Source organism: Akebia trifoliata, chromosome 3, assembly GCF_017979445.1.
Source record: "Akebia trifoliata isolate Shusen 1 chromosome 3, ASM1797944v1, whole genome shotgun sequence".
NCBI lineage: Eukaryota > Viridiplantae > Streptophyta > Magnoliopsida > Ranunculales > Lardizabalaceae > Akebia > Akebia trifoliata.
In genome coordinates, this window is record NC_141377.1 from 52,878,970 (window position 1) to 52,903,710 (window position 24,741).

Consider the following 24,741-nt stretch of genomic DNA (forward strand, 5'->3'; position numbering starts at 1 on the left):
TTAACAATTTTTTTTTCTTTCTCTGCAGATGTCGAACCTTGGACATTTGAGCAACACCTTGGTGAGGCAGTTTTTATTCCAGCAGGGTGTCCTCATCAAGTGAGAAATAGACAGGTTAGATTATCTACATCTAGAACTTGCCCACTTATAATAAGCTTGCATTTTCTGATGTGCATAATCGGGTCGGACCATTATTTTAGTGGGAGATATCTGGCTTCTATACAAGGCTTGTTTATAGTTACTTGGACAACTATAAAAATTCATGCGATCTAGGAAGAGATAGGTCTCAGACATTGTTTCATGGGTCTTGTAGGTTTTATAGCATTTCTGACAAAATCTAACTTCTTTTTTGATAAATGACTAAAATTTCATATTCTTAATTTATAAGAACTTTTTTTTTGGATGGGTAAGCCGGACTTGAACCCACGATGTCAAAGTTGCTTTGCAATGTGTCAAACCAACTGAGCGATGGGTTAAGCCCAAATAATTATAAGACTACAGATCGGGGAAGTGGTCTCCCTTGGATTAGCATAAACAAGAAAATTAAAATCAAAACAAAGAACTGGACTCCAATTCTCAATTTCTCGAAAATACATCATAGATAACAGTCTCTCAGAGCAAGAACTGAACAAGTTTGATTTAATGGGCTTGAGCTCAAGGCAGTTCCTGGGAAATGTAGTTTTGTAGATAATATACTTGCTAAAACAGTATTGTCTGTGAAGTAATTGACTTCAAACTTACTTGTGAATGTATTATTGGATGGATCAGAATTGAACATTATTCTGGAGATTATATCAAGTTCATCATTTATCTTTTTTCTGGTGGACAGAAAATTTAGATGGTGGTTTTTGATATCTTCTTTGGAAATTATTTTGTCCAATAGAATCAGCATAAAATTGTCAGAAAGTATTTTCCACAAGTCATAGGGGTTAAGACAATATTTAATTAATTTCCCAAGTGCTTTTGTGGGATATTGTATGTTGGAGGGACCAAATTAGTATGGATGCATGGAGTGGGGGCTCTCTTTAATATTCTTATATCTTAGGGATCCAATTGCAAATAATTTGTTGGGCTTTAATGCAATTGGAAAGGTTTTAAATAAAAAAATAATTTGATTATTTTTCAGTGTTCATCTGAATCAGGAAAATAAAATTGAACCAAAATTCTATAGTCCAAGGGGTTGGAGCCCAAAAGGATTCCACACCCTAGGGGTATGTGACATGTCTCACCCTGTTCACCCTCTTTATACAAAGGGACAGGTTCTAGAGGGAGGACAAGTTGTTCTCTCTGTATACTGAGGAAGGGAGGACTCCCTAAGTCACTATGCTATTCTTTGAAGGCTGGACCAGATTAGATTTAATGCTATGTTCAACCAGAAGATAGAAGGTAAATTTTGTTTTATGTTTCAATCAACTTAGATGAATGTATGAAGCTCATGTCATATCAGATTTGAATTAATTCTGCAATTATAAATTTTGTGTTTGAATTTGTAAATTTCATCCTTCATTTTTTTTCTTACTTATTTTTATGAAGCTAAATACTTTATCTAATATCTTAGCTTTTAAAAGCAATGTTTCTTACAAATGCGTAAGATACTAAATTTTGAAATTAAGGTATATCTTATTAGGCAAATTTCAACTGTATAAATATAGCCATTTATGGGAAATGGTGAAAAATATTGATGAAACACTGGAAATATTAGGGATTTTCTATTTTATTTTTAGTCATTAAAATACTTACAATTTAGCAAAATTTAGAATATAAATGATTATCTGAATGTGCTAACTTGTGTACTTTTCAATTGAACATGCATGCAATTGAAGTCATTAGTTTTTCTTATTTTTAATCTTCACTAGAACTTTATTTAGTTGTTTATAATCTTGAAAATAAGACTAAATAGAGACCTAACCAATAAAATTAATTTCTATTAATGAAAAAAATATTATGTACATGTTACAAGTCATATCTATAAGTAATTTATTATGTGTAACTATTTTGATATTTTAATATAAATCTTTGAATATTTGGGTCAAATATCATTTCTTTACATTAATACACGTCTATAAATCTGTTATTTTTGTCCAAAAATCTTATATTGTTCGGGAGGTTGGAAAGTTGAACGAGATGGAATTTCAAGTTTAAAGATGATAGGAAAAAAAACCGCAAGGGTTATATATGTTTGCTTTTGGGGAGAAAAATCAAGTGTTTTTGGCTAGTGGTTGAAGACAACACCACGTTTAGGCCATTTTGTAAGTCTCTTAAAGAAAATCGAGATCAAGGGGTATGCCATCAATTTGAAAATACCTATGGGTATGTTAAATATTCATCAAAATGGGTGTGCTAAGTCTCTAATTCATTATGTTCCATTTCATCTTGAAACATTTTTGGATTAATCGAACCGTACCGAAATATATCGAAACAAACAGGCACATACCTAAACATTTATCAGAACTTTGATTCCATGCATTTTTATTTCAAAATATTCAAATAATGGTGCGTATCAACCAATAGATTCGGAAACAATTTGATATTTTAATCCATTTGAAGAAATGATAGGGTTTAGATTGGTCCTTAAGGTTTCAGAAACTCGATTTCTCGAACTATGAAAATTTGACATTCGAAGAAATAACTTGATTCTTATATTATGATTCTACATTAAAAATGTGAAAGAAATAAGGTGGAAACGAGTGATGTTGAAGGATAAGGTGATGGAGCCCAAAATGAAGGATAAAGGAAGAAATGTGGAACTTCGAGGCAAATACCACAATTATGTGGGAGGAAGTCGCTAAAGGCATTAAGTGTAGTGAAAGAGATCTGAGGGGTATTTATGGGAAAAAAGTAATCAAATAGAGAAACTTTGTGGTGGAATGTTGATGTTAAAGAGACACTTGGAGGGAAGAAAAAATTCATTACAAGTTGTGGTAGAAAGGTAGATAAAAAGAAAAATTTAGAAATTCAAGAACATAAGTACGTAGTGTGTTTATTAAAGTTAAAAATGGGGCATATGGTTGGGTTAGCGTTGGTTCACGGGTGTCTTTTGGTTGCGGAGTTTGGGTTATCGTTGGTTCACGGGTGTTTTTTGGTTGCGGAGTTTGGGTTAGCGTTGGTTCACGTGTGTCTTTTGGTTGCGGAGTTTGGGTTAGCGTTGGTTCACGGGTGTCTTTTGATTGTGGAGTTTGGGTTAGCGTTGTTTCATGGGTGTCTTTTGGTTGTGGAGTTTGGAAATACATTTTAAAAATTCTTCCTTTGTTTGAGGACTTTGTCAAGTTTAAGATTGGTAATGGTTTGAGAGAGAAATTTTGGGAGGACCATTGGTGTGGCCCAAGTGCCCTAAGGGAGCAATTTCCAAGTCTTTATGAGTTGTTTGTGAAACAATGGGAACTCTTTTATTCCTTCGTGTCAAGGATGGGCACAAGCGTGTCGTGGGACTTTAGGTTTAGAAAGAACTTGAATGATTTGGAAGTGGACTTGCTGGCTTCCCTTGTCTATGCTGTAGATTCTATGGGTTTTTCCTTTTTGGAGGACTCACGCATTTGAGATTCGGGTAAGAATTGGGGGTTCTTAGTTAAGTCCTTCTATTGCATGTTGGTAGGTTTGAAGGTGTAGTCATTCTCTGTGGTAGAAGAGTAGTGGGGTCCTCATGTTCCTTCGATGGTGACTTTCTTTATTTGGGTGGCTTCCTTGGGCTAAATTTTTATGTTGGACAATGTTACGAAGAGAGGAATCATTTCGGTAATTTTTTGTGGCCTTTATAAGGAGGATGATGAGTTAGTGGACCATATGCTTCGTCATTGTAAGATGGTTTATGAGATTTGGTCTCATTTCTTGGGCATCTTTGGGTGGTTAGCCATTGAGTGGGTTTCTCGGCCTTCGAGAGAACTTTTGTGTTTGACGCCCTTTGCGATTTGTTGGGAGATTTGGAAAGAGAGAAACCTTAGGACCTTTGAAGGCAAGGATACCTCTTTGCAAGGAATTTTGTTCTCAATCTTGGGGACTATTTTTTCTTGGAGCAAGGTATTCTTGAAATTGAATGTGGTCTTCTTTGAGGATTTTGTAACAAAGAGGGGTTCGGTGTGTAGCATTGAGGTCTGATTTGGATTTCTATTTTTTTTGTAACCTTTAATTGTCACCTCGACCGTGTTTCATGCCAATAAGGATCTTTGACTTATAAAAAAAGGGACATATGATGATCTATACAGTTGGTTTGATACTAAAGAAGTTGAGAAAAATATTTGCAAGTTGGGTTGAGTTTGGATAAGAAAAACTTGAGATTTAAATAATATTAGGTGCATTAGGGGCTAGGATTGTCAATCATTGTCTTGTTAACTTGTCTGCCTACGAAAACAAGGTTTAGGACCTTGATATTGAGCCTGCAAAGGTAGGGTCGTGCTCAAAATTCTTTAGCCCATTAAATCCAAGTTAGGTTAGGGCCTAACAATGCCCATCCTGCCTAACCTAGTCTGCTACTCTATTGTATGTATGCATATTACATATAGATAGATACATGATTTTGTAATAAAAAAAACTTAGGCACATCTTAAAATAATAAGTTTACTCTCATTTCTAACTTTTTTTTCAACTAAGATGGAGATTAAAATTTTATTTTAATGAAAAGTAGCATCAAAGAACTCAAAACGACTTCAAAAGGTATATGAATTTAATATTTTTATAAAGCTTGAAATCAATCCTAGCTCTTTTCTTGGGCGTAGTCAACTTAGGTTTGTTGGTGAGTTAGGGATGGTTTAAGGTACATCCCAACCATTATAGGGTTCGATCAAGGGTCATTCAAGCCCGGTCTTACCTGCTTATTGGGAATCCTTAATAAGAAATGATGAGATTATGGCTTTAGACTCTTAGCTCAATTCGTTTGGCACATTGCAAAACAACTTTGAAGTTGTGAGTTCAAGTCCTACTTACCCATCAAAAAAAGAAACGACATGATTAGGAAAAGACAGCTATGAGGTCATTGGTTCAAGTCTACTTGCCCATAAAAGAAGAAGAAGATATACATGAGATATTCAAGAAGACGCATACTTTCGTGGTATAAGGATTTTGGAAGTGAGAACTACTTTTAGCAAACATGAAATCAAAAAGGGCCTTCGAATGTGATGGTATTTTAAAGATCAAAACATATACTGGATGGATAAAAGAAAAACATTGTAGTGCCTATTTATGATTAAAAAGACATTCAGAGTTGTACCAATTACTGGACTATTTTATGAGCTATACTCTGAATTTATGAGTGGGTTCGGATCGGATTTAGATGTGCCTTAATCCATCCCTAAAATGGCAGGTTGTACCTTAGACCAGTCCTAAACTTCAGGCTTATGTTGGTTATGCCCAAACTTGATTCTATTGAGCATGGGTTAGCTTTGGATTGATTTTCTTACTTTATAGAAATGTTAAATTCAAATGCACCTTTCGATGTTGTTTGGAGTTGTTTGATGCTACTTTTCATCAAAATATGAGTTTAATCTCCATCATAGTTGAAAAATAGTTAGAGATGAGAGTAAATTTGTTATTTAATGATATGTCCCAGTTAATTTTTATTGTAAAATTGTATATCTAAATATATATAATATACATATATACAATATAGTAGCGGACCAGGCTAGGTCAGACTGGGTGTTGTTAGTCCCTATCTCAACCTAAATTTATTAGATTGAATTTTTTTGAACTCGACCCTTCCTTTGCGGGCTTAAGTCAAAGCCCTAACCTAAACCCCGATTTTCAGACCAAGCCAGGTTAGTGGCCCAAATTGACTATTCGATCTATTGGATAACGTAATTGAACAATGATGAAAACAAGAAATTGAAATATATCAAAGGACCAGATTGATTTTATACCGAGTATATCAACCATTAATGTAATGTTTCTACATAGAGAACCTTGTGGTTTTGATTGGCATCAAGATGGCATAGGACATAGTACCTAAAGAAATAATTTGGTGTTGTTGAAAAGGAGGGACTCCAAAATGGATACATTGACGTAATTAAAGACATATATGTGGGATAATTATCTGCATTAGGGAAAATGGAGAGGTGATGAAGGAGTTTTGAGTTACCATTGGCTTGTTGAAGGGATCGACTTTGAGTTTGTATATGTTTGTTCTAGTTATAGATTATGTAACTGTGCATATTTAAGAGCACATATCTTGTTTAATGTTAGTTGTGGTATTTGATTAGACTAGAGAGAGTATCAACATAAAAATTATGAAAAAAAATTTTAGAATCCAAGGGTCTTAGAAAGTAAACCTAAGCCTCAGTACATGGAGTGTAAATTTAGCATTGATCCCTTGAAAGAGAAATATGGCTAATTAAAATGATGGCCCAGAAATGCCGTAAAACAACTAATTTTGTCATTTTGGGCCTTTTATTTAGGACGGTGATGTTGGGAAATATGTTGCCTATAGAATCAAAGTTGGATGGTTGAAGTGGAGTTTTGCTTCTGGAGTAGTATGTGATAGATGCATAGTAATTAAACTATAAGGAGAATTTTATTTGATGGTAGTCAGACCAACTGTGCTGTATAGGTGTGCATCATTTTAATAAATTGAGCATAGTTGGGATGGAGATGTTGAGATGGACGAGTAGAAAAATTAGGAAAGATAAAATTAGAAACAAACACATTCGGGAAAATGTAGGAGTGGCTCCAAAATGTGAGAAACTAAGTGGAAGTTGGCTTTAGATCGTTTGGGCATGTTCAACGAAGGCCGATCATCTTAAGAAATATTCAAGTTGAAGATCCTAAAAGGGTGAGAGGAAGACCAAAATACCTAATAGCACGTGGGATATTGTGATTGTAGATATAAATTATCTCTCACTAACAAAAGACTTGACTTTGGAGAAAGTGGAATGGAGGAACATGATTTGTATAGGTGGTCCCAAATCTTTAGGATAAGGCTTTGTTATTGAAATCTTCATGAAATGGATAGTGATTTTTGTCAGTTTTTTGCAGAAAAGAAATGCAAGTTCTATTTGATAATACTTGGTGAAAAGGTTTTTCACATTTGTTTTTTAAATTATGGAAATGCTGTACCTTGTGTATGCATGTACATATGACGGCTAATATTAGTGTCAATGGATGAAACATAAGATCTCCATAGTGCTGAACGTAGTGTGAAACTAGGGAAGGGGCAATTTTTTTGGGATCCATCTGCTAATTATAATCGTCTTTTCATGTCCATTATGGATTTATTCAATTTTAGGAGCTAGAGATTAATTGCACTTATTTTTCATATTTCAGTCCTGCATCAAAGTGGCCCTTGACTTTGTATCCCCCGACAATGTTCAAGAATGCATTCGGTTGACAGAGGAGTTCCGGTTACTTCCGAAAAACCACAGGGCCAAGGAAGATAAATTAGAGGTAGCATTTCTTACCTTTACTTTCTATTATTGGGTGGTGGTTCTTCTTTCTGTAGTTAGTTGTGCATATGCCTTTCATGATTATCACAATGGATTTTGTATTTTAACAAGCGTTAGTTTCACATTCATAGTGGATAGAGGAGTGTTGATTTTTTTTAGCATATGCATAGGTCATCACACAAATCCATGTACTGATAGCTGCATTGATCATGTCCCTATAAACTATACTATTGTATGGTGAGGCTTGCCTAGTAGAAAGTTATTATTTTGTTGGAATGTAGCCTATTAATCCCAGCTTCCATTTGTATCTCGTTGAATTAAGCATGCCACTATTTATCAACATTAACCTTCGTTCTTTGAATATCTGCTTAAAATGGGGGGGGGGGGGGGGGGAGCTGGAAATATGCTGAATTGTTACTTGAAAGTTATAAAATAGAGAGCCTTTAGCCCATTTTGAACTCAACACATGTTTAAAAGTTGACTAATGCAAGCATCCGGTAGGTCCAACAAGATCCTAGTGCTTAGTAGGGGTGTGCATTCTTGGCTTTTCCATTCTGGGCTTCAAATATCACAGAAAACAACTGTGCTTTCATAAGATTTCACCCCCCTTTTCCCCTACACAAATCTTTTGTATTTTAAGGTCTTGTTCTATTCAGAAGCAAAAGAAGGTTACTAATTTAAGTGCAGAAGCAGAACACTGCAAATTGTAGAGTTTGTTTATGTACCAACCAACTACATCTAATTTTAAAAATAAATTGGTTATTTATTCATATATGTAGGTCATAATAAGTTTGGACAGCTTTGGTCTCAACTTGCTAGAGGGAATATAGTAGTGGAAAATGTTTCATTCAAAAGTTAGTTCATTGACTCAAATCTATTTTTTATTTTATTGTTTACGAAGTTAGGTTCAAATTTTCCGTATGCCACTTTTGTGTTTATTATATTTGTCACTTCATATCAATCAGATATTATTCTGATGGAATTTTGCAGTTTTGACTCTTTCCATGCAAGATTGGAAGTGCTAAGGTATATGTGTCTACTGCATTTTCATTTTTGGTTGATGGTTCTCTTGAAGTTTCCATTAGAAGCTTTCAAGGGTTGAGGCAAGGTGACCCTCTAATACGTTTTTTAGTCATTGTCGTGGTAAAAGATCTTAGTAGGATGCACTGTTGTCAAATGCGATTGCATATACCATTTTCAAAATATTCACATATGCCACCATCACATATATAAAAATATGCTGTTTGTGCATTATGCGATGACATAATGTTCAACGGTAAAATATATGACCGTTGGGCACTTTTTTTTTGTTTTTTGCTTTAAATTTCATTTTTTCCTATTAATATCCCACTCCTACCCCCATACTTCTTCTACAATACACTCTACTACCTTCTAAGTTCAAATCTCTTTCTTTCTTCCTAAATCTCTTATTTCTCTCTATTATTTACTTTCAACATACTCACTATAACTCTCAACTCTCAAGAGTTGAAGACAAGGAAAGTATCACCTACTCTACTCAAGTCAAGAATCAACTGAAGTCGTCATTCATCATTCATAAAAACTTTGAAGATCAAGATTCGTCATTCATCCAAGTCGAACAACTCAAGTTTGAGTGTTCAACCGTCAACTTCAAAAATCAAGATTCAAGTCAAGAACTCAAGATTTATCAAGCATGATTCAACTATCATTTTATCAATTTTCAACTCAAGACTTAAGAATCAAGATTCACTCACTCACTATCATTCTATCAACCTTCAACTATCGTCATCTATTTTTCTCTTCTACTAGTACTACTAAGGTTGAGGTTGAGGTATATATATCATACTTGAACGACTTGGTATTCATTCAATTCAATCAGAAATTGCATGAGCGATTCAAGTCGAGGAAATGAATCCCGGCTTCTATGATCCTATCTCTATTGATGATTTTAACATAGATCATCCATGGATCACAGATGCACGAGACGGGCCTGTGTCCAAAGGAGAAGATATAACTTGGGCCTAAGTTGAGCAAATGGCTTTTGCACTGGTACCTGGAGAAAGCTCAAGCCAAAGAAGAAGAGGCACTGATCAATGCTCAAGGCAACTAGAAGATGAAAATGAGATACAAGAAGAAAATGATGATGAAGATGAAGTAGTACAAGGTCAAAGAGATGAAGAATTGGTGAGATTCGAAGAAGAAGAGACTGGGGAGGATGACATGCATGTGGAGGAGGGTGATGACGTTGATGATGGTGGAAATGGTGACAACGATCTTGGTGGAGATGTTCCACAACGGATTAGGGATGCTTGTGAAGAGTATCAAACTAACTATTAGAGTTCGTTACCAAGACATTTTTATAACTATTTCATGTATTTGTATGACTATTTTGCTTCTTATTTTTTATTTTTATTTTTATAATTGATTAATTTTAGTCTCTTACTTGCACGTTTTGGTGTATGAACTATGATTTATGAAAGAAAATATGAAATTTGTGCATTGCTTATTAAGTATTTTTTTGGGGTTTTAGCGAATATTTTTAAATTTTTTTCTGCATTTTCATTCCAATTTTTTTTTGCTTATGCTACATGCAATTTCGCACATGCAAACAACCTCTGTGGGTCGTATAGGGTCATTCAAGGGATTATAGGGTCAACCCAAAGACTATTGATTAGGGGTAGACAAATCTTTGATGGGGTGCTCATTATTAACGAGTCTATTGATTCTAAAGTTAAATCAAGTTAGTTGAGAATTATTTGCAAAATTGATTTGGTAAAAGCTTATGACCATGTATGGTTGAGTTTTCTTAGCTATTTGATGTCTCGTATCGTTTTCGGTTTGAAATGGATTAGATGGGCCATGGAGTATCTTAGCTGGTTGCAGACAATACTATGGTGTTCTTGGATTCTTTTTTGGGCCAATTGTGTTTATTAAGTGGGGTTATGTGTTTCATTGAAGCTTTGTTGGGTCTTTTGGTGAACCTCCATAAAAGCAAGGTGTTTGCAGTGGGTAATGTTCCTAATTTAGACTTGTTGGCTGCCTTGATTGGTTGCTAGGTTGGAATGCATCATTCATTTTATATGGGTTTGCCGTTGGGAGTGGTGTATAATAGCTTGGTTATTTGGGATATCACTATTGAAAGGGTTGATGGAAGCCTCAGTTTGTGGAAATCCAGCTACTTGTTAAAAGAGAGAAGGATCACTCTTATTAAGAGTACTTGAGCAAGCATTCCAAGTTACTTATCCTTATTGTCAATCTCGAGAAGTGTGGAAATCAAGCTTGATAAGTTGTTCTTGAATTCCCTTTGGTATGATAAGGAGGGCAAAAGGAAGTTCCACATGGTTAGTTGGAACCGTGTTTGTTCTCCCAAAATTTAATGTGTCCTTGGTTTTAGAAGGTTAGGCTTGATGCATTCGTCATTCCTTGGCAAGTGGCTTTAAAGGTTTGATGCAGAGAAGAAGAGCCTATGAAAACATGTTATTGCAATAAAGTTTGGAGGTGAGGGTTATAGGTGGAAGAGTGGGAAAGCTTGGGGTACATATGGCTCTGGGGTCTTGAAAAGGGTGCTCAAAATCCTCCTGTTGTTTCATAGGAAAGTGTGATTTAAAGTGGGGAGAGGCAACATAGTGCGCTTTTGGGAGGTCAATGGTGTGGGGATTCTCTCCTCTTTTTAATCAGATTTCAGGTCTATTTGAGTTGTTCCAGAAAAAAGGCCAACCAGTTTGTTCTTTCTTCTTCATGAATAGGAATTTGGAGCAATTTTCAGGGCTATTTGAGCAGTTGTAGAATAAAGGTCAACCAATTTCTTCTTTTATGAATAGGACAAGTGGGGATATGAGACATGGATGATCGTGGAATTCAGTGAGGGTTTGCATGTTGACATGGATGTTTTGGTGGTGATGTTCTTGATAGGTTGTTAAGGTGTATTGAATTTGTCCCTTTGTATTTTGACATGGATGATCGCAGAATTCAGGAGGGTTTGCAAGATGGAACCTTCTCTGTGAGATCTTTCTGTTACTCAATTCCCCAATCCAACCTCCCACCATTTCCAGCTTTGTTTGTCTGGCCCCCCAAAATTCCGTCCAAAATTTCGTTCTTCATTTGGTAGGCAATAATTGGGAAAAATACCAACAACATAGCAGATTATTAGGAGAGGTTTCCCTTTGGTCAATATGTGCTATTTGTGTAAAGAGCACGGGAAATCAGCATATGACATTCTGATTCACTGCTCAGTTGCTCATCATATTTGGTCCGTTTGTTTCTCTTTGGTTGGCATTGTCGGTTGTTTTCATCCTCTAGGCTGGGTCTATTTCACCTCGTTGCATTTGATTATTTGCAGTTTTAATCCTTTTAAACGTCAAGAGTGAGGAACTGAAAAAGTTAGTATAAATTTATGCAGATTTTGTAGGTTTTTATTCCAGTGAGGTTAATACATGTCAAAGTGTACTGTCCTCGTCATTGTGAGCTGTCTGATACTGGATACTTTTGCTAGCCAGAGAATTTTTCCCTAAACCCTAATTGTTTCTCTACTTTTACAGGTGAAGAAGATGGCCCTATATGCAGTAAGTGCGGCTGTGAGAGAAGCGACAACCCTGATATCTGAACTTAAGTAAGTTTATTCAATCGACTCTTGCCCTTTCTTTTGTGCTTAGATTTTGAGCAATTTTCATTTAATATCTACTAATTCTATTGTCATAAGTTGACTCTTATTTAAATCTGGCAAGATTTTATCTAGCCAAAAAAAATGTTAAATGTTTTCTTGAGCTTCCCCTATCTACCACAGAATCTTATTCCAAGCTGAATTCGTAGTGCCCTTCATCAAGTAATTGCATCATTTATTGGTTTAAGATGATTTTCATCCCGAAAAACTTATTTATTGTCTAAATTTTTATAATAATTCGTAATTTAAAATTTTGTTTTACCAATATCTTAGATGCTTTTGTTGTTTCTAGTTTGGTTCTGTCTAGATTTTTTTGTTTTGTTTTGTTTTGGCTAAGAGGGAAAGGAGTAAATAAATCAAATAAGCGTGATTTAGAGTGTCGTGTGCATACCCCCTACCATACAGAATTCCAAAATCATAAACTTTTATCCAACACAGGAAAGTAGGAAAGATAAATAATTTGAAATTGATATAGTCCCTAGCTTCACTTAGACCCAACTCAACACAAAACTAATAATCATTGTTTGGTCCATACCAGGATCCAAGATAACATTCATCTTCTCAATCAAGATTTAGTGCCAATTGGAGGCCCCAACTAGGACCAAGATTTTTTTTTCTCCCTTGATCTACTCTTGTTGGGCAATGCTACGGTTCAGATTTGATATCCCATTCATCAACGTCCTCGGGGCAGACCATTCCTAAGAGATCACTCTTTGTTTCTTCCATGAACACATGGTCTTCCATAGCTTCTGGATCTGATTGATATTTGGAATCATTTGCTCGTTGCAACCATCCAATCATGAGATCCTTTTTTATTTGAAATTTGCTGGAAAGGCATATGACTTCAGGAGACCTCAAAATGAAGAAGGTGATTGGTGGGCGGTAGGAGAGGAATGATTTATGCTATCTTGATAAGTTGTGGTATTTCTGATGGTGTTGGGAGTACAGATTACATCTGTTAAACATAATGGAATCTATTATCTGTTATGATCCCAATTTGTGTAGGTGTTTTTATGTGTAAGAAAGAAGGTAAAATACATTACAGATGATCCTCCCTCTGGCAGTGATGTAGGTTATGGTGAGTTTCATACGACCTTGTGAAGTGGCACAAGTTCTGCCTCGGGGCTCATGTCAAGATACTGATTCCTCTACACAAGAGTTTTCTTTTCGTATCGACGAATCACAATATTCGTCAATTGACAACCGTACCTGGAAATAACGGTTATTGGATACTGGTACTGTCACTGCATAAAAAGCAAAGGATTGGGGATTTGACACGGTTATGGAATAGTATGGAACAGTCAATATGCTCAAACATGATGTATCTGGACACTGCAAACAGATTTGGTAAACTATAAAGGAGATGTACTCCCAGGACAGGAATGTGTCTTGCATCTATCAATTATTTGAGACCATGTTTCATTTGAAACAAAGGAACAAATCACTGAGTATTATAGCAATCTTTGAGGTGTGTGGGAAGGGGTACAGATCAATCTGCCTATTACTCCTAATGTTGTGATGCAGAATCATCAAACCGAATAGTTTCAGTTGCATTGTTTCTTTTGGGCCTGAACTCCGAGTATAATTCTATTAATGGATATGTTTTGGCTGGTGATTCTCTTCCCAGTCTCAACAAATTTTTTTTTCTCTTTATAATGAGCCGGGCTAGGATTATACTCAGCAAACACTGTTACTTCCACTCAGACGTCTACCTTATTATCTTCTACAAGGATGCTCTATATCAGTGTAGTCAAGGCAGAGCGCCTCAGGCACATCTCAAGGTGGGGAGCACCGAAGGCACCTTAATAAAAGTGAGGCGCACCAAGGCGCGCTCCTTGACCATGCCTCAAACAAGGTGCAAGGCATACCAGCCATGTGCGTGCGCCTTACTAATAATGAATTAATTTATTTAGTTAAGGCAAAATTTAAGATTTGATTGTACTCTTTTTACATACAAAATAAATTTTATTTGAGTAAGTTCAATTTTTACTGTTAAAAATATTGAATTTTACATTTGTTGTTTTTTTCTCAGCCCAAGACTGTTAGGGCTTGGTTGACTTAGGCCCAATAAGGGTGCTGGGCTAGTCTAATGTCGAGCCTGCTTTTTTAAGGTTTGATTAGTGCACAACCAAGCTTGACCAGAACCCACCCATTGATAGCCATAGTTGTTGTTCTGCCTTAGTAGCAACAACACATATTGTTGAACCCAACGTCATTTGCTAACCACCAACCCTTTACATATCCTAAAAAACACACTTGTTGTTGGCTTTCTTTTACTTCCCTTCTTTTTATTCTCCTTATTCCTCTCTACGTTTTCTTTTGCTATTGATCGTTCTTCTTCTTGAAGCGTTGAATGCTTTAATTTGTTTGTAAAAACTGACATTTATAACATGTTATAATTGTAACATATCTAGAACCCACCTTTCACTATTTAATTTTCTAAGTTTTATAATTTTATCGTGGCTTACTTTATTCAGGCATGCGCCTTTCCTTGGACCATAGGCACTAGGAGGCCTTTGCACCTTAAGTGCTCTTGTCACTCTTTAAGTACATTGTCCTATGCTCTTGGTAATTGTGGTGGTGGTAGTGGTTGTGCCATAGTTATAGTGGTGGTCGTGGTAATAATGGTTGGGTCGTGGAAAAAATGTGTAGGCATAGTGCATGTTGTGGTGGTGGTGTTTGTTATACTATTAATTTTTGTTATGGCGAATGAGGTCGACCTACGGGGGCTCCTCTAGCTCCCAAAGGACATATTCTGCATGGGGAAATCAAGTAGTCGAGTAGATACAACCACCTATTATTAAAGATCTCCTCTAGCTCCCAAAGGACACATTCTGCATGGGGAAATCAAGTAGTCGAGTAGAAACAACCACCTATTATTAAAGATAACATTCTTGTTTCTCATGAAGAATACAATCGACCACTCCTAAAGATTCAGGCACTTTCTGTTTATCGTACCTTGTTTCTTTCTATATCTTCATTCATTTACATTCCTATTTTCCCTTTTAACCTTATGTCTGCTAGCAAATTAACCAAGTCCCTTTAATGTTTTGTTACTTTTTCTCCATCTTTTCCTGTTTTTCAGGACCTCAAAATGAAGAATGTGATTAGTGGTGGGGGTAGGAGAGGAATGATTGATACTATCTTGATAAGGATCCTTGAGCACAAGTGGCTGTACTTCATTCGAGTGCATCTCCTTATTAGTGGCATTGTCATTTGGGTCATCCCTCTATTTAGAAGCTAAGAATTTTAATTCCAAAGTTAAAAGAGTCTAGATTTGTTATAATGTGAGTTTAGAGTCATTTTAGTCCTAGTTGTAAGTTGAGACCTTTTGATCATACAGACATTTGGGGTCCTACTAGAATCATTTACCAAACTTCTTGTGCACACACATCCCAACAACATGGTTTGACCGAACACAAGCATCAACATTCACTAGATGTTGCTCGTACATTGATGTTTAATATCATGTTCCTAGGAGTTTCGAGAGAGAGAGAGAGAGAGAGAGAGGGGGGGGGGGGTGCTTACTGCTAATTACTTGAGTAATTGCATGCCATCGTTTATTCTGAAAGGTTTCTCTTTTTTTTTTTCTTTTGTTCCCCAATGCCATCGTCGTATTTTTGTTAGTGTTGACATTACTTTCGAAAATACACTTATTTTTTTCTTCTGATGGTCAATGTTTAGATACTAACAATCTTGTTAGCGTTGTGGAGGTGAATTCTCTTTCTTCTATTCCTTTAGCTATTGTCATTGATACTGCTCGTTTTTAACCTCTTGTACCAAAGCTTTTACAAGTTTACGTAGGAGATTTGTCTTGCCACCTGCATCAACTCCAATGGCCACCCCTTCATCAACTCCTACCAAAGACCTTTTGTTGACTTACCTAATTCCCCTCACATAGTTATCTTTTCTTGTACTCATTATCCACTAGCTCATTGTCTTTTTTCATCGTGGTTCTCCAATATTTTATAATTTTGCCTTGGCATTGTCTTTTGTGTCTATTCCTAGATCCTATCAACAAGCATTGTCTTACCATTGATGGAATCAAGCTATGGATACAAAAATGGATGCTATTCATTATAACAATACTTAACTAGTTCCTCTCCCCCCAGGTAAATAGTTTGTTGGTTCCAATTCTCATCAGATTTGGCTTGATCGTAAGATATGAGTCTGGTTCCATGATTTATTAGATTGGAGAAAGCCTTGTGCTCAAGTCAAGAGAGTAGGAACCATAGGAGACAAATCGATCAATAGGAGTGTGGATCTTCTGAGATTTTGAGAAGGAGATAAGGGGCCCTGAGACTCAGGAGCTTCAGACAATTGATTGGATACCAGCATTCTCCGTCTATCAATTTGAATGGGTTATATATATATTGCAGATACATGAGGTTCAAAGCGGTTTTGACCTCATCTAGTTGGGTTTAGGAGTCGCCACTATTCGAAGAGTTAAGGTATGAATGGACACCATAAAAGAAGGTTTTGAAATTTAATGATTTGTTAGTGTAGAAGATTAGATTAGGGTTTAGAGAAGAAAAGAATGGAGAAAGTGGGAGGAGTCGAATTTAACTCTCACTATAAACCATGGTATATATATAACTAGAAAATAAATGAAATTACACATATGCTCTTAAGTCACACATAAAATATTGATATATCTAACACTCCCCCTCAAGTTGGAGAATATATATCATATAATCTCGGCATGTTACATATAAAAGTAATCCTATCATTTCCCAACGACTTAGTAAACAGATTAACAAGTTGATCTTCAAACTTGACATACGCTACTCAAAAACTTCTCACGAACAAAATGATAGTCCACCTCGATATGTTTCTTTCGCTTATGAAATATCAGATTCGAAATTATATGCATGGTTGCTTGGTTATCGCATAAAAGAGTCATAGGTGTCTCTACTGTGAAACCAATCTCTTGAAGAAAATGTCTCAATCTAATAAGTTCACAAGAAGTATGAGACATGACTCCATATACAGCTTCTGCACTTGATCTGGCCACTAATATTTGCTTCTTGCTTTTCCATGATACAAGATTACCTTCTATGAAGGTACAGTAACCCGACATATATAAAATGTTGATATATCTTAACAGTAAGTAAGTCATGATTCAAATCTTGTCTTCACCTAGAGATAAAGGGTAAGGATGTTCGATTGAGAGATAAGGAAGGTGTTAGGCATCTTGTCTCATCCACCAAGTTTGGAGTTACCAAAGATTGGTCAAAAGTAATGAGTAAATTAATTTTTTGAAGTTTAGTAACGTAGTAAATATGTACGAATCAAAAGAAGTATATCTCGGCCTTTTTACTTGCAAATAGATTCAATGAGCAAGTTATAAAAGAAAGTTCATGTTGGAATTTTTTGTGAGCTTAAGGTTTTAGTTTAAATCTAATTAGATTTTACTTTTTGAAACCTTAAGCTTCTATCATGCATATATGTACTCAATTGGAGGCATACTTTTTGATTGGTTGAGCTCTAAGGATACACCCATGGATTAGATGAAAGATCGTTTCACATGGTGAATATTTATTCTTATTCACTTTATGCCATGGAAAGAAAATTAGTACATTATTGCAAGAAATTAAATGTGTTTGAAAAGTAAAGAAGGGGATGAGTCAGAAGTGGTGATCTAGTAGGGTACATCAAGCAAAACAAAAAAAATGAAAGGTGCATCCCTACCTTGGTCTTCTTTTGTCTTCCCTTCTTCTTGGCCTAAGCACATTTAATATTTGGACTTAGGGCTTCTAATAAAGAATTTTGACAGAATTTTGGGACTTAAACTTGCCTCTCCCATTTGCTTTGGAAGGCACCTTTATTTATAGGCTCAAAGGAAGCCCTTGGGGATATAAGTGTCCAAATCCTTTAATTTTAAAATATTCCCAAGAAAATCTCAATAAATGACCTCAAATACCCTCGATCAACTTGTCCCTGATGATCTTTGCACCTCCTTGAGTCTTACCAATCATCATTATTTAAGGGTAGAGGTGTCAAAATACTCAAGGTTCTAGATAATTCTATAGGGAGGGTAGAAGTGTTCAAGTCCTTGAATTTAGTCAAACGCTAGAGAAAATATGAGCAATGGTAGGTAATTATCAATGGAAAACATGAGCTTTTTAGTCAATTGCATGGGATTGGCTCTCAGCAACTTGGGGGTTGAAATGGTTTTGAATTATAAGCAAGAGTGGTGGGCACAAAGGTCAATTATCCTAATTGAGTCTCAACAAATTAAGTGTAAAAGGATAATTGGCTTTTTGTACCAAACCCAAGATTGGAAGAATTAGGAATTTACTAGAAAGTCAATGTGGGAGGATTAGGCGGCTTAATGCATTGGCAAAGTGGGAAACATTGAAATTTTCTTGAGGGATAAAAAATTAAGGAAGGGGTATAGGGATAATTTCCCTTAAGCAAATCTTGAGCATTCAAGCGCACTCATTCCAAGCAGAAACCGACCTGACCATAGGTGAGTGAATGCCAAAACTAATTTACTTTCGATAATAGGTAAGTGAAGGTTGGAACAAGTCTTACCTTGACAACAAGTGACTAACAACCAAGGTAAAACTAAGATTATTCGTTGGTCACTAAAAGCTAGGCTTAATTTTTAATTTTTGAAAATCCTTGTGAAATTTCAATTATGCTTGGAGTGGGTCCCACTTTGTAGATTTAAATTCTTGGATTGCTGCCTTCATTGAATTTCGACGAGCTCTCAAGTTTTGTTTGGGCAAATTGGCTATTCTCCATATACGATCAAGTATCATCCCGATGGTACAATTGAGCATTAGAAGTTGTGTAAAGTTGTTAAAATGTAATCACAAGCCTTTGGTATGGATTATTTTGAGACATTTTCATATGTTGCATTCCTTAATTTTGTTTGGATTCTTTTATCTATTCTCTCTTTGAATTGTCTCATGTATGAACCAGACATTAAAATGTCTTTTGGCATGGTGATTTAAGAGGATTTGTATATGGAGCAACCTCCGTGTTATGGGCTTAAGGAATCTCCATCGCCTTAGTTTGACACGTTTCGAGCAGTGTTGGTGTAATTTGATTTTCAACAGTCCAACTCTAATCACTCAGTGTTTCTTTGTTGCATACCTACTGGCGTGATTATCCTTGTGGTATATGCGGATAATATTATTATCTTCGGGAGTGATCTAGTGGAGATTGTTGCTACGAAATTCTACTTTTGTCACAATTTTCACACGAAAGATTTTTGGTTCTCTATGCTATTTCCTTGGTATTGAGGTCACACGGTCTAAGGTTGACATTAGCATTTCACATCGTAAATATGTCAGATTTGTTAAGAGGAAACATTTATATTGGGTTCTAAGTCTATTGATACTGTTATGGATTCCACACTCAAAGCTTGCGAGTGATTAGATAAATTTGTATAGTGATGCTGGACGATATTGGCGGTTAATTGGTATGTTGGTTTATCTCACTATTACTCGTGCAAATATTACATTTGTCGTTTGAGTTGTGACTTAATTTATGCATGCATCTCATCAACCACATTGGGATGTTGTGTATCGTATTTTAAGGTATACTTAAAAAGAGCTACAAGTAAAGGCCTATTGCATAAATCATCCCAACACTTGAAGGTTATGGGTTTCTCTGATGTTAACTGGGCTAGAAGTCATTTTGATAAGCGGTCTACATTTGAGTATTGTTTTTTTGTCTGTGATAACTTTGTCACATGGAGAAGTTAAAAAAAAAAAAAAACATAATGTAGTAGTTAGATCAATTGCAGATGCAAAATACATTGATATGGCTTACACAACATGTCAGATTATGTGAGTGAATTCTCTACTTCAAGAAATGGGTTTTGATACTCCTACCTTGAAGATAAAGCAATGTGATAATTAAGCTACTATTTTTGTTATATGCTACCCTGTGTTTTGTGAACGAACTAAACATATCGAAGTTGATTGCCACTTCGTTAAAGATATGGTTCTACGCACACATATTGTTACTCTATATGTTAGTTCTACTGATCAGCATGATGCGGGTTCATGAAGGCATTAGGTCTAGGTTCTTTTTTATGTGAAAAGCTGAGAGTGCGTATTTTTATGCTCTAGCTCGAGGGGGAGTGCTTGAATATGTCTTTCATTTTTGGTGTATAAAGATAGTTTTGTCCTTTCACATTTATGTTTTTTTAGTATATATAATTCGATTAGAGGAGTCTCGAGTAAGCAACTTGACTCCTCCCTATATCTTTTTCTTATTTTCTTATTTTCCACACACACAATGCTCAGAAGGACTTGGACCAAGGTTACTCAAAAGTCAATGGATCAATCTAAGCCATGATCCTAAATTGGTGTGACCCTTTGATCCTTTTTTTTTCGATCTCAAGTGTTCCAAAAATCAATTGAGGATCCTTTCAATTGGCCAAGTTCTAAGTAACCACCCTTGGTGGATAGGATGGGGTACCTAACACCTTTGCCATCCTTCAATCAACCCCCTTAGTGTTCCAAAAATCAATCGAGGATCCTTTCAATTGGCCAAGTTCTAAGTAACCACCCTTGGTGGATAGGATGGGGTACCTAACACCTTCGCCATCCTTCAATCGACCCCCTTTACTTGATTTCATGGTTTAAGACCTTTTCGAGTCACTATTTTCTTTGAAATGAGTTTTAAGGGAAAAATGACTTTAGATGACCATTCACACCTAAGAATTAGGGTTGCAACTTGGGTGGGCAAAACCCATACCCAATTGGTTGAACCTGGCCTTGGGTTCAGGCAACCAAAAAAAAAATGTGTAGACTCAAATCGGGTTGTGCGCGGGCATAGGTATCGGCCAACCTGATTTGCCCGAACCCAAACTTATTATGATTATAATTTAAAAAATATTTCTTATCTTGGTTTCTTTTACTCATAATTGATATTTCAATATGTATGTTTTTGTTTATCTGTATATCCAAATTAATGTGTGATTATTTTAAATAGATAAATAATCATCTCTGTTATTATTGCTTTGTTTCAATGTAATTCTATATTTTCATACAATGATTATATTATAATTTTAAATATTGTTCTTTTCTTAAAAATTGTGATTATCAATAAAAGTTATTGTTGTAGTTAATCTTCTTATTTTTCTTCTCTTTAAATTATCTTGTAATTTTATGTATATAACTTTTGAAACACATTTTTTATGAAAATTAATTGTAAATTTTAAGTTCTTTTGCATGCCACTTATCTTTATATTACCTAGTATTAATGAGGTTAATTTGGGTAGGGTTTGGGTTGAGCATTTCATGCCTGATGTCGGACTAGGCAAGGGTGCTGGTTGGTGTTTGTCAAGTTTGGGTTGGGCAGGTTGATCTCCAAACACCCCCAAGTTGTAGCCCTACTATGAATTTTAATGAATGGAGACTCTAAAATTAAGTAGTATTGAGGTTTCCTAACTAAAATCTATATATCTACACCTTTCATAGATGGTCATTCCAAGAATTAAATAGTTTGGTCTTAGGCCCACATCTAATCTAAAGTAATGAATGCCAAAAGTCCCTAAGACAACAAAAATTAGAATGGGGTCAATGTGAAGTACAGACCAGTTAGCAAAAATTCAGCAAGTAAAGCATAATTGGAAAGTCACTTTTACCTCACAGGTTTATAAAAATCAAAGCCAATGTTAATTGAAAATATCTTAAATGACTTCCTCTCTAAAGACAAAAGCTTCATCTCTAAAATAAAAAAGAACCTCTCAAGCTCCCTTCTAGAGAAGCAAAGGTCTCAAATAAGATGATTTGAAATCTAGATCTAGATAAGCACCACCAAGCCTGCTCTTCTCTTGACGCAAAATCTCTTCTAAGCCAATGAAGTCCAAAGCATGGTGAGAAGAATTGTTGGTCACTTGAAGACCATTGGACTTGTTTGTAGGTCCTTTTGACTAAAGGAGATTCCTTCTGAGAGATGGAAAGTTAGAGATTGTACCACTATTATTATTTTAATCTATTAAGATAATTTGTCATCTTATTTTGTGTATATTGGGAATAAATGAGATGACAAACTTATAGGACCAATAAATATAATATATGTATGGGCCAAGGGACCATGTAGGGCTAGGATCGAGGTCCTCATTTGGGCCATGTTGATTGCCACATTGGTCCAAATGACACCCCAACCCTCTAGATACTACGGTTTAGATTAGGTTTGAAAAATATCTAGAAAAAAAAAAGGTTTATTTTTTTAATTAGATTCAAGACTTTGATAATGGATGGTTGAACTCTCGAATTTAAATTTTGGATCAAATGATTAAAATAAGTCTTTTATTGAAAGTTCTTAAAACTTTATGCTCTATAACCATGTGACACTTGGATCATGTTTGTGGGTGATATATATATATATAGGGACGGTTCAGCAGCCCCAAAGTTTACCAAGTTTGGTGCCAAACATTTTTCAAAATATGGGTTAGAAGCTTTGGAATGAGCTGATTTTTTGTGAGGATGATCTCAATGATGAGGAGATCATCCTCACCAAAAATCATCCTATTCCAAAACTTCTGACCCCATCAAAAGTGATTTACAAAAATTGGACGGTCCACGATTCTTCAACTTGTAAACTAGGGTTAGAAGTTTCAAAATGAGCTGATTTTTTGTGAGGATGATCTCTTCACAATAGACATCATCCTCACAAAAAATGAGCCTAATCCAAAACTTCTAACCTCATTAAAAGTGATTTACGAAAAATGTTTGGCACCAAACTTGGCAAACATTAGGGCTGCCGAAGCGCTCCCTATATATATATATAAGAGGGTAGCGTTCAACAACCAACATTAGGGAGCCAAAATTTATGCTATATGGCTTAAAAGTTTTGGAATGGGTTCTGATTTTTTGTTTTGACGGTCTCTATGGTGTAGTTGATTTAATATTAAAAATCGACAATCTACAATTCTAAATCACTTTTAATGGGGTTAGATGTTTCAGATTGGGCTGAATTTGTGAGGATGATTTCACTATAGAGATCTTCCTCACAAAAGATCAACCTTTCTTAAGCTTCTAACCCATATAAAACAAAGGCATTGGCTTCGTGTTGATGCCAAACGTCATATATATAAAGATGGGGTTAGCAGTTTCAGAATGGATGATCTCTATGGTGAGGAAATCATTCTTATAAAAAATCTCAACCCATTTTGAAACTTCCAACCCCATCAGTTGTGGCTGTCAAATTGACGGTTCACGAATTTTGTACTTGTAAACCATTTTTGATGGGGTTAGAAGTTTTGGAATTGGTTAATTTTATGTGAGGATGATCTCCTCACCATTGAACATTCATAAACTTGTAATCCATTTAGGACAAATTGTTGGCTGCTGAACAAGATCCTATATAAAAGCAAAAGAAAAAGAGAGTACCCCAAAAATCCTAGGTAGGGACATCCTCAAGGAAAAATCAGCCTATTCTGAACCTGCTAACGTATATTGGACAAAATGTTGTCTCCTAATGGTGGTTGTCGAACAGGAGCTTATATATAAGCAAAAGGAGACAAGGAGGGTATCCCTCAAATTTTATAGGGGGAGACCTATGTATAAAAGAGAAATCCAAAGAGACCATCCTCGAAAAAAAATCAGCCCATTCCAAAACTTCTAACCAATACAAGAAAAAATGTTGGCTCCCAATGTTGGTTGTCGAACGCAACCCTATATATAAGCGAAAGAAAAAGGGAGCACTCTACAAATTTTGCAAGGGGAAACCTATTTCCCTTGGTGTCATGGAAAGTAATACATCTTGGGTAAGAACATTCGTTACTCGAAATGAAATAAATGTGGAGGATATGAAGTATCAAGACTAAAATCAAGAAGATAATAAAAAATAGTTCACATATATGGTTGATTTCAATGATAGCCAAAAACAAGAAGAAAAAAACTATTTTCTTCCACAGATTGAAACAAGGCATAAACACAGATTTGCGTTGTTCGGCAGTGTCCCTATATCCACAGATTGAAACAATAACTATTTTCTTTCAAGGTTTACTACCCTAGGTATCGCTATTTATTAAACTAGGAGTTTTTAAAATGCATCTCTCCTGAAAGTAGGAAAAAAAAAAAAAAAAACCTGTACATAAATATTGCACGATTGTCCTTTTCGTAACCTTAAAAGAATACATGACATTTACACAACAGTAACTTGACAAGAATTCACTTGAAGACACAAGCTTTGTAATAGTTAAACTGATAGCCACTATTTTTTTTCTAGCAATCCTAAATTTTTTTGACCATTGAAGTGTTTATAAATTGTAGTTTCTTTTTGTAGTTTTTTACTTGTATGATAATAGTATTAATTTCCTTGTTACAGCGCAACAAATGGTGTTGGTGAGAAGACGGACACTCTCTCATCTGGAGATGTCTAAGCGTTCCTTAGCCAGAGGTTTTCCCATTCATATTTGATGTTTATGTAAATATTACACTCAGAACAAAGAGATTTTTTTTTTTTTTTTCTTGAGTGGGGGTGGGGGGGACATACATATGTTGTTGAGTTCCAACAACATTTACTTTTGTCACCATGTCTTTGGATTTTTCTTTTGGTGGGGTTGGGGGACATACATATGTTGTTGAGTTCCAACAACATTTACTTTTGTTAACATGTCTTTGGATTGGAGAAGACATGTTAATAGGGTTTAACACCCAGTCTGAAAAATCAGCATATTTTGTTATCTCAAACATTGGATGGTTTGAACTTTTTTGAGCCCTCGATCGAATTGTGAAGGGTCAAAGAAATATTGGATGGCTGAAA

At 35.6% G+C, this 24,741-nt stretch overlaps 1 protein-coding gene across 9 annotated transcripts in view; it reads left to right on the forward strand.

The window, feature by feature from the left end:
* The window catches only part of LOC147407917 (lysine-specific demethylase JMJ27-like), a 38,091-nt gene extending 13,350 nt beyond the window's left edge, over positions 1-24,741 (forward strand). For 4 of the 9 annotated variants that reach the window (XM_086436700.1, XM_086436699.1, XM_086436698.1 and 1 more), the window contains 4 exons: positions 29-114; positions 7,246-7,365; positions 11,882-11,952; positions 12,542-13,061. In XM_086436700.1, coding sequence (XP_086292826.1) covers positions 29-114; positions 7,246-7,365; positions 11,882-11,952; positions 12,542-12,602 — 338 coding nt within the window. In that variant the 3' untranslated portion in view covers positions 12,603-13,061. The other 5 variants (XR_015176930.1, XM_086436696.1, XM_086436702.1 and 2 more) reach the window with 5 other exon arrangements.